Raw genomic sequence first — 9,145 nt, forward strand, 5'->3', positions numbered from 1 at the left:
TGGAGATGGCTGACCACCTGCCTACCCGTGGTAAAAAGTGAATTAATTCCTTCTTTTGCTTTTCTTGGATGCGCAGCTTTTGCTTTCCCTATTAATGACTTCATCTTAACCCTCGAGTTTTCTACCTTGTATCCTTCCAATTCTCTCCCTGATCCCACTGGTGGGGGATGGCTGCTCCTGGGGTGAAGCCCCGGGAGTATCCCCCCGCAATGGATACTCCAGTACCTGCACGGGGGGCAGCTGAGCCAGGCTCGGTGCACCGCCGGCCAGCAGCGTTTAGATGCAGTCCGATGGTTTTAGAGACTCGGCTTGGGGGCACTCGGCTGAGGTCTCAGTAATAAAACAGCAGTGACAAAACGCCAGGAGCGCCCTGTTCCCAACCATTGGAATTCCGAGCACCGGGCCCGCCGCCGCCGCCTGCGCGACACCGCTGCGAGGGCGCGGCAGTTGCGGTTTACGGCGCTGCCGTAAAGCGGCGCGGCCGGGCGCGCGCCCCGCGGGCGCCCTTGGCAGGGAGCGGCCATGAGCGGGAGCGGTGCGAACCGGGGCCTGGAGCTGCTGCGCTCGCTGCCCAGGGTCAGCCTGGCCAACTTACGGCCCAACCCCGGCTCCAAAAAGCGGGTGAGTGCCTGCGGCCTGCCGGCTGGGCCCTGGCGGCAGGGCGCGCCCCGTCCCGGTGTGGTTTGCCCCCAGGGCTGTCAGAACGACATCGTCCTGGCACGGCTGGGAGAGCCGCCTGGCCAGAGGAAGGGTGGAGAGGCTGAGGAGAGGATGGCACTGCTGTCTGTGTGTGGCGGCCCATGTGTGTGGCATCCCCAGAGAGCTGGCTGATGGGTGGTGCTGGCTGAACCTCAGAGCATTTCTGGGGCTGGAGGAGAACAGTAAAAGGCTTCACACTCCAGGTGTTTATGGGATGGAGTAATGTGTTTGGAAATGGAAGGGTAGAAGGCGTACAGAGAAAAGGAATGTGATGCCAGCTAACATTGTTGTTCTTATTTCTCGAAAACAAACCTGTGAGCTGTCTCCTTATAAAGTGGTAGAGAAATTTCAAAAAGAAACCAGGGAGAAACCCTTGTGGTTTGGGGGGAATATTAGTGAACAGGGAGATGAGGTTCAAAGGCTGAAACCATAGGAATAGAGAAGGGAACAGCAAGCAGCACTCTCCTGAAAGTGCTGAAGACTCCTGAATACTATTTAAGTGCAGTTTTGTGCTAGACTCGACCATCCCTGCCACCAAAGGAAGCTGATTTGTCCCCAAACTATTTGTGATGCCAGCCTAAAGCTGCACTCTGCAAAAATCACATTAACTGCTTTTCTATTTTTCCTCTTAGAAAAGATCTATGACTTAATTTTTCCTCAAGAATCAGCATTTTCTCAATTTTTTATGTCTCTGAAACGAATGTTTTGTAGGTACTGGTCTTTGTAGTAGTTGTCTAAATGTACCATTGATTGTTTTGAAGGAGAGACGACGTGGCCGTGGAAGGTATGGGGGTCGGAAGTGTGGCCGAGGGCACAAAGGAGAAAGGCAAAGAGGGAATCGGCCCCGATTGGGCTTTGAGGGTGGCCAGACTCCATTTTACTTGGCCATACCAAAATATGGATTTAATGAGGGACATAGGTAAGTGTCTAAACATTTACTTGGAAATTAATCATTGTCTCCATTTTTTGATCTTTCTCCTAAAGCAAGAATCCAGGATGCCAAAACAGGCCTAACTGAAAAAGTTCAGCTTCCCAAATTCCTCTCAGGTTGTTAGCTACTTTACCAGAAGAATCTCCCATTTCTTGTGAGATTATTCTTTTAATTAATTAATTCCTGTTTTGCACATCTGCTTCTTTACTCTCTTCTTCTCATAATCCTTCATGTGTGGCAGACTACCTTTCGTCTTCCAGCTGAGTGAATTTCTCCTCTGAAACTATTCCTTCATTCCTGCTTGTTTTTCCTTTTGCTTCATAACCCAGTGAACTGACTGGGAACAGTCCCAGTGACTGGAGTGAGGATGCTGGACATGGAAGTGTAATCCAAAGCCTTGCTTTGTTGTGTCTCCTCACTTTATTCACCAGAAGCTCTGATCTGCTGCCAGCCAAACAATTCTGCTTCTCTTCATGGTTCTACCTTTTCAGCCCTCTGACACTGTGGTGTTTGTCTGTCTGTGCCCTGCCTGTTACATCTAGGATCCTAACAAGCTCTTTAATACCAAATCTGCTGGATGAGGCATTAAATCACCTTTCACCATTGCTCTCCTTGGGCATTTTTTCACATTGTACTTGTTTGTGTCATGTCCTTATTCCACCTTTTTCATGTTTGAGGTTATTCTTCTAACATGTCTTTTCTCCAGTGGCTGTTCTTACCTGGAGAGGTGTGTGTTAGAGGTGTTTCCAAATTTCTTTTGCTTATATTGATAATTAAAAAAAAATTATTAAAATTAATCAAATTTTTTGAAAGCTGGGTTTGCCTCGTCAGATAGCATTTGTGTTACCTGGGCCAGCAACCATTTTGTTGTGTTTTGATCTGGCCTTGCAAACTTGTGTGTCCATACAATGCTGTTACAGGCAGTAGTAACAAAAGCCTGCTACAGCAAGCAGACAGTTCAAGGATGAAAAGACTAATGTGTATTTGTGAATTGTTAGACTTGATTTAATTTTCCATTTCCTGATACCACTTCATCAAATAGCTGAGCACTTTTATTTTTCCATTCTTAATGCATGCAGTAGAACTTACAGACTTGTCCCAGTTTAAGGGTTTCCTCTGAATCTTAATAGTTTTGAGATGTGACTCAAATTCTATTTCTAGGTACTATTATTTCCTCCTGTTTGCTAAATTATATCAAGAGTAAACAAGAAGCACTTTCAATAGCTGAAGGCAGAGTGTAAATCCAGAGTGTAAGTCCTACAAAGGAAATGCTGCAGAATGCAGACACTCAGCTTCTTATGGTAATAGTGGTCAAAAGTTCATGAATAACCAACAGCAAAAATCCAGCCTCCTGCGGTGACAAGAAATTATTAGGATCTTGCTGTTTTTAACAACATCTGACAGCATGTGAAAACAGAAAAAAAAGTACTCTGTAGTTTCAATGTTGTTTGCAAAAATTCAGTGTCAGGCTCCTGTAAATGTTCCTGTGGTGAGCACTGTAAGTGCACTGGAGCAACGCTGTTGGGGTGGAGGGAGCACGCTGAACAATGTCTCTGCCTGTTTGTCTTCACCTCACTTCTCCTTCTGCCTCCACTTCTTGAGCCCTTCTCTGTAAGGGGCTGTCTGACAGCACAAATTCTTGTTCCTTGTCCTTTGTATGTGGCTTGGCAGTAACAGAGATCAGCTGCTTCCCAGTTTGTGAGCTGCCACCCAGAGCCTTCCAATAGCAGCCATCAAATGGATTGTAGGAGGAAGTTTTGGGCATCAGCACAAGTGGTGTGCATAGACAGGAATAGACTCTGGCTTTGGAAAGCTATGCTAAGGATTGGTTTGTACAGTAAAGTTAGATCTTGAGAAAAAACAAAAGTAGGTTCTGCTGAAGGCAATGGCTGTTGTCAAGAGATTCCATCTCCCTTTGGGGAATGTGGGTTAATGTATATTTCCTCAATATTTCTCTTCCTTGATGGCGTTTTGAGGGAGATTCCTTTCAATACTTTCTGAGATGTTGGGTACAGTGGTAATGGATCAGAAAATCTTGTATGTAAGCTATGCATGTACAGAATTTTGCTGGTAGTCTTTGATATATGTTTGTATGTTTGGTTTTTTGACTGTGTGTCAGCGAAGCACCCAAGGTGGATTCACTTTGAAAATGGTCATTATTTACAGTCTTGTTGGTTTGCCAAGGAGTGCTGACACTGTAATGTCTTAGTAGTTTTTTGGTTTAGGAGTAGATAAAAACCAGAATATCTCAGTTGACCAGTTGCTATTAAAACTTCAGTTTGGTAAATTTCTCATTGTTTTGTTTGGGTTGTTTGATTTTTTTGTCTTTCTGTCCCCAGCCTCAGACGTCAGTACCAACCTCTGAGTCTTCAGAGGCTGCAGTACCTGATTGACTTGGGCAGAGTTGACCCCACGCAGCCAATTGACTTAACCCAGCTCACTAACGCCAGAGGTGTGACAGTGCAGCCTCTCAAGAGGGATTACGGTGTCCAGCTGGTGGAGGAGGTATGCAAACAACACACTTGGTACTTCAGCCTTTCAGGTTGCCATTCCCATGGTTTGGAAGCATCTTTGATTCTCCAAATTAGTTTGCTGTGGGACTTTTGTGGATCATAAATCCACTAGAGGGCACTGTGTGTCAGCAAAAAAAGAAATAACTCTGGAGGATGTCTTCCTGCCCAAGGGACTGCAGAAATCAGAGTTAAGGAGTACATAACAAAAGACTGAAGAAGTATTTTACAACAGAAAACTGAAATGTACTGAAAAAAGTGTATGACTATTTTGGAAATGGAAAGTTTTTTTTATTCACCCCAAGTGACTGAGAGCAACTTGGTTACTTAACTCTGTGCATGGAACAGACAATTCATAATATTTTTCCAGGATTTAATGTTCCTTATGAATTTTCAGAGAAGAATAAATGTGTGTCTTAAAATACTCATTTTAATGTTACTGTAATATCTGTTGAAATTTACAGGGTGCTGATATTTTTGCAGCAAAAGTAAATATTGAAGTGCAGAGAGCATCTGAATTAGCAATTGCAGCCATAGAAAAAAATGGAGGCGTAGTAACAACATCGTTTTATGACCCAAGGAGCTTGGGTAAGAACTTCTTTTAATTTCTGCCTTTTATTTTTTTTTTTGGATGTGCAAAGATTAAATGATCCAAATCAAAGTTTCAAACACAGTTTGTAGTAGAAAGTCATCAACTTCTAAGCTTCAAAAACAGCTACATGTATGTTTATAGAATCATAGAATACTTTGGGTTGGGAGGGACCTTAGGGATCATCTAGTTCTAGCCCCCAGTGAGGAATGACAATGCATCCTCAATTTTGCCTTTTTTAACCATTCACCTGTTTAGCCCTTCCAGTGTTAGTAATTGTATACCAATCAACCAGTTAAGGAAATCTGAATAGCTTTGTAAATAGAGGAACTAAAAATACTGTTTTGCTGGATTTTTGTCTTCTGTTTCCCATGTTTAATAGCACTAAGAAAACTCAGGAAAAAATAGATTTTAAAAACACTGTGGATGTTTATATTTTTAATTTAAAATACTTTTCCACTTAAAGTAAGGAAGTAAGTTACAGAAGCTCAGAATCATTCCAGTTAAAATGGCTATTGTTTTAAGAACACTTTCACTGAAGAATGAGGCTTTGCTTTGCTTGAGGCTGCATCCTGCCTAGCATTCATTCATGCAGTTTTTATTGACAGTAACGCAGCTTTCATGTGTGAATGAGGCTGAGAAGAAGAGGAATAGACTTTTTAAGTGTGCAAAATATGTTACCCTGGGGTGATATAAGTTCTGGGATTTTTTTTTGTTCCACAAAATAATAAAAATAATAAGATTAAAAGGTTTTGGAATATAATTTTCCAAAATCAGTAAAATTTGAGGAAGAGAAGATAATCCCACAAAGGACTAAATAGGTGCATGTGCCATTGAAACTTCATTTAAAATATTCACAGAAGCACTAAATTTGACATTAGTTGGGACACTGTGTAAATAGCTGTGCAAATGCATGTCTTCAAACTGGGAAATAATAATTTAAATAAGTTCAGTTATGGTTATCTTTCCCTAGTAGTCATTCTAAATGTATTAGAAGTAGCAACTCTTCCAGACTGGCATTATAAATATCAGTTAAAACAGAGTTTTTTGTGTGGTTCAGTGAAACTTGCAAACCACTATCTCATTCTGAACAAGAATATTCTTGAGATTCAATTTTTTGCTTAGTCCTTTTTGATATGAGTGTAGTAACTAATTTAGTAGAGAATAAGAAGATGTCATTTAATGCTTTTAAATCTGTGTTATGAAGTGCAATCACTAACCTTCTCTCATGTTTCCCCACAGAAATTTTAATCAAGCCAGTGGTATTTTTCCTGCGTGGCAAACCTATCCCAAAGCGAATGCTCCCACCTGAAGACCTTGTCCGTTACTACACAGATCCCAGGAATCGGGGCTACCTGGCAGATCCATCCAAGGTTGCAGAAGCCAGGCTGGAACTTGCCAAGAAATATGGCTATGTCTTACCAGACATAACTAAGGATGAACTCTTTAAGATGTTAAGTGCACGCAAGGATCCTAGACAGATATTTTTTGGTCTTGCTCCAGGATGGATCGTAAACCTGGCAGACAAGAAAATTCTGAAACCAACTGATGAGAATCTGTTGAAATACTACAGCTCATGAATTCAGGACTGGACACAATTGCAGGTGTACAGGAAACATCTGGGTATGAAATAATGGGTAGAAGTGGTGTGTGTTTGTTTGTTTTTAAGACTCCTATTATACTAGAAAAAACATTTTTTTCTTCATGTAATCTTCTGGTGTAGCTCTCAACTTTTTTATTGTCATAATAGAGTGTATCAGAAGTCTTAACATTTGAAAACAATGTGGAGTCTGACATGAAGTGTGGGTCTGGGCACTTTCTCTTCCAATGGTTTGCCAGTTATTTTTTTCAGACAAAAGGTTTCAGTGTTGCGTTTGTTTCAGAGGATAATTCCAAAGAGTCATTTGACCTAATAATTAGTTTATATTTCCCCCTCTCAGTTTAAAATGGGAAACGTGACTCTACAAAACCAAAATTAGTTTTACAGTTGTATTGCATAAAATTTCTAGATAAAAGTTCTAGAAAATGTATCTTGAATAGTTCTAAGAAGTATTTTTGGTTGGGGAAAAGTAAAAAGAACCAGAAATCAAAAAGTACTAAAGATTGCATTAACCTCTTCCATTCCATAGCTATATTTTGGATTTTGCCATTGCTATCGACAGCACTCGAGCTTGAGAGATCTTGATTTTTCTTTTATTTCTTCATATGCAATTGAGGAGGACAGAGTGTGCAGTTCAATATAACTTTCTATCTAAATTTGGGACTGGGGGGGGAGATAGCTGTCTTAATTCAATGGCCTTTATTATTCAGAATTTAAAACTTATCCTGACACAAATGTAATCTTATTAATAAAGATGCATAGCAGAATCCAGAGTCAATGGATGACAGTGACAGCACATTATAAAGGATGGGGATGTGATGGACGAAGTACACAGTCAGAATTCAGTTTTCAGCTTGATCACAAATTGCATGTGGGACAGTGGACAAATTAATTTAAATGCTGTGAAAAATTATGAGTAAATTGTGTTTGTGGGAGACAGCATTTTAATCACACCAACTTGATTAAGTCTTGAAAATATTTTTCAGCAAAGGTTTGTTTTATCAGTTTCTCCAGAATACTGCATTATTACTATGCAAGAGTATTGTAGGTTTTGTGTGGAAGCATTGGGCGTTGTGTGGACTGGGCATTCGAGACAGTGAGGCAGACAGTAAAGAAAGATGAGAGGGGAGACCAAGATGATGTATCAGAATGTGCTCTGACTCCTTGGAAGTTAATGAGCTGCTTCATAATTATGTGGTTTAATGGAAACTGAATTTGGCTTTAAAATAGTCATAATTTGATTATAAGAATGCAGGAAACAGTTCAGGAGAACAGAACATGAGATGTCATTTTGCTTTCCAATTTTGATGTGCCTTTGGAAATGCTACTTAGAGTTTCCTGTAGCTGCCAAACCATCCCATCTTGTAGGGAAAGTCCTCTGTGTGCTAGAATATCCTTTTTCTCCTGTGTAACATCTGTATTTTGCTGGTATACCTCAATGGGGGAGGATTTGAGAAAAATCTTCTTTTTCTTACAGAAAATAAAACGAAGCAGATGAATTTTTGTTGGTGTTTGTCAACCAGCCCAGATTTTTCCTTTACTCAACAACCTGCCTTATCAATTAGTATGACTATCTGTAATCATAGAACAAAATAAAAGAAGTCTTCTCATTCTGATTAAATAATCTGAAATCAAGAGATTAAGAATAAAAAGTCACTAAATTTTGACAATTTACTCTTCAACTTCTATTGTTCCTTGTTAATGTGTGTTAAATGCTATCAGTAATGGTCATTCCCCTGACTTGGGGTGTAAGTATAGGTGAAACATAGCAAAACAACAGCAATATAAAATTGGACAATGAATAGCAGGAATTTTGTTTTAGTGGCATTAACATTTATATTTTATAAGGTGTCCAACACTTTTTTGGCACGTTAAGAATAATGCTGTGTGCCAAAAAAAGTACAGTTGGTGTTAACTTGAATGTGAAGTAAATAACTTTCTCACTTTAGATGTATCCTGTTCTGCATCCTGATGATTGTTGGTTTGGAACCTTAAATGACAAGCAATACTTTTTTATTTTTCTTTTTTTTTTCAAGTTTTTGTTATTACAATAACTTTACAATAACAATATTACTACTGCCTCCATTTGGGAAGGAGTTGGAGAGGGGGAAGAGTATTTATTGCCTTCCCTTATTTGTGCCATAATGTTTCTGTTTTTATGAATCAATTCACAATTGTATTTTGTGGAGGTGGTGGTACTCAACAGGAAAGCTACTTAACTGGAAGTGAAGAAGGAAGTTACTCATATTAGTGAAGACCAGAAGACAAAAGTGTTTATGTATCATTGTGTATTTTGGGGAGGAGAAGATGGGGGAAGGCAAGTTTGTTTCCATTTCTGCTCTTTGTATTAAAATGAACAAATTGCTCTCAGCAAGTTTTTTTCTGAATCAACTTCTTTGATACACACACGCGTGCACACGCTGGTTTCTGTAGGTTTCTAAATGGTTTTCAGGTGAAAGGGTAACTTGGATAAAATGATAACAGTGAAAGAAAGAATGAAAACAGGAAACAGATGTCTGGTGACGTTGAGGGATTGGATAGCACTTATTCAGTGGACGATGTCTTAGTCACAAGGCAGCTGTATCCTGGCTCTGATACTACAACGCTACAAATACCTTGGAGCCAAAACAGCCACGTTCCACAAAATCCGGTCATTCTACTTTATAAAGGTGATCTTTTATCATCTTATACTTGGAGAGGGCAAAAAAGGGCTATATGTTCCTTTATTTAAAATATGCAATGGTTGTCTTTTTTTCTCACTTCTGTTAACAGTAGCCAGTATTTTGTATGAGTTGTTTGCATTTTTATTTACTAAT

At 40.1% G+C, this 9,145-nt stretch overlaps 1 protein-coding gene across 1 annotated transcript; it reads left to right on the plus strand.

Moving 5' to 3' along the window:
- Positions 1-449: 449 nt before the first annotated feature.
- MRPL15 (mitochondrial ribosomal protein L15) lies at positions 450-8,699 on the plus strand. Its single transcript, XM_054637876.2, has 5 exons — positions 450-621; positions 1,461-1,618; positions 3,970-4,135; positions 4,605-4,728; positions 5,972-8,699. Exons 1-5 carry the CDS (start codon positions 523-525, stop codon positions 6,307-6,309), a joined length of 885 nt encoding a protein of 294 aa, XP_054493851.1. The 5' UTR covers positions 450-522; the 3' UTR covers positions 6,310-8,699.
- The last annotated feature ends 446 nt before the right edge of the window (positions 8,700-9,145 follow it).

This window comes from Agelaius phoeniceus, chromosome 1 (genome assembly GCF_051311805.1).
Source record: "Agelaius phoeniceus isolate bAgePho1 chromosome 1, bAgePho1.hap1, whole genome shotgun sequence".
Taxonomy (NCBI): Eukaryota; Metazoa; Chordata; class Aves; order Passeriformes; family Icteridae; genus Agelaius; species Agelaius phoeniceus.

Excerpts from the sequence above, each read along its gene's own strand:
- MRPL15 (XM_054637876.2), top strand. The coding sequence starts at position 523 with ATGAGCGGGAGCGGTGCGAACCGGGGCCTGGAGCTGCTGCGCTCGCTG. Across the intron at positions 622-1,460 it reads ACCCCGGCTCCAAAAAGCGG|GAGAGACGACGTGGCCGTGG; the intron begins GTGAGTGCCTGC and ends ATTGTTTTGAAG. Across the intron at positions 4,136-4,604 it reads GTGTCCAGCTGGTGGAGGAG|GGTGCTGATATTTTTGCAGC; the intron begins GTATGCAAACAA and ends TGAAATTTACAG.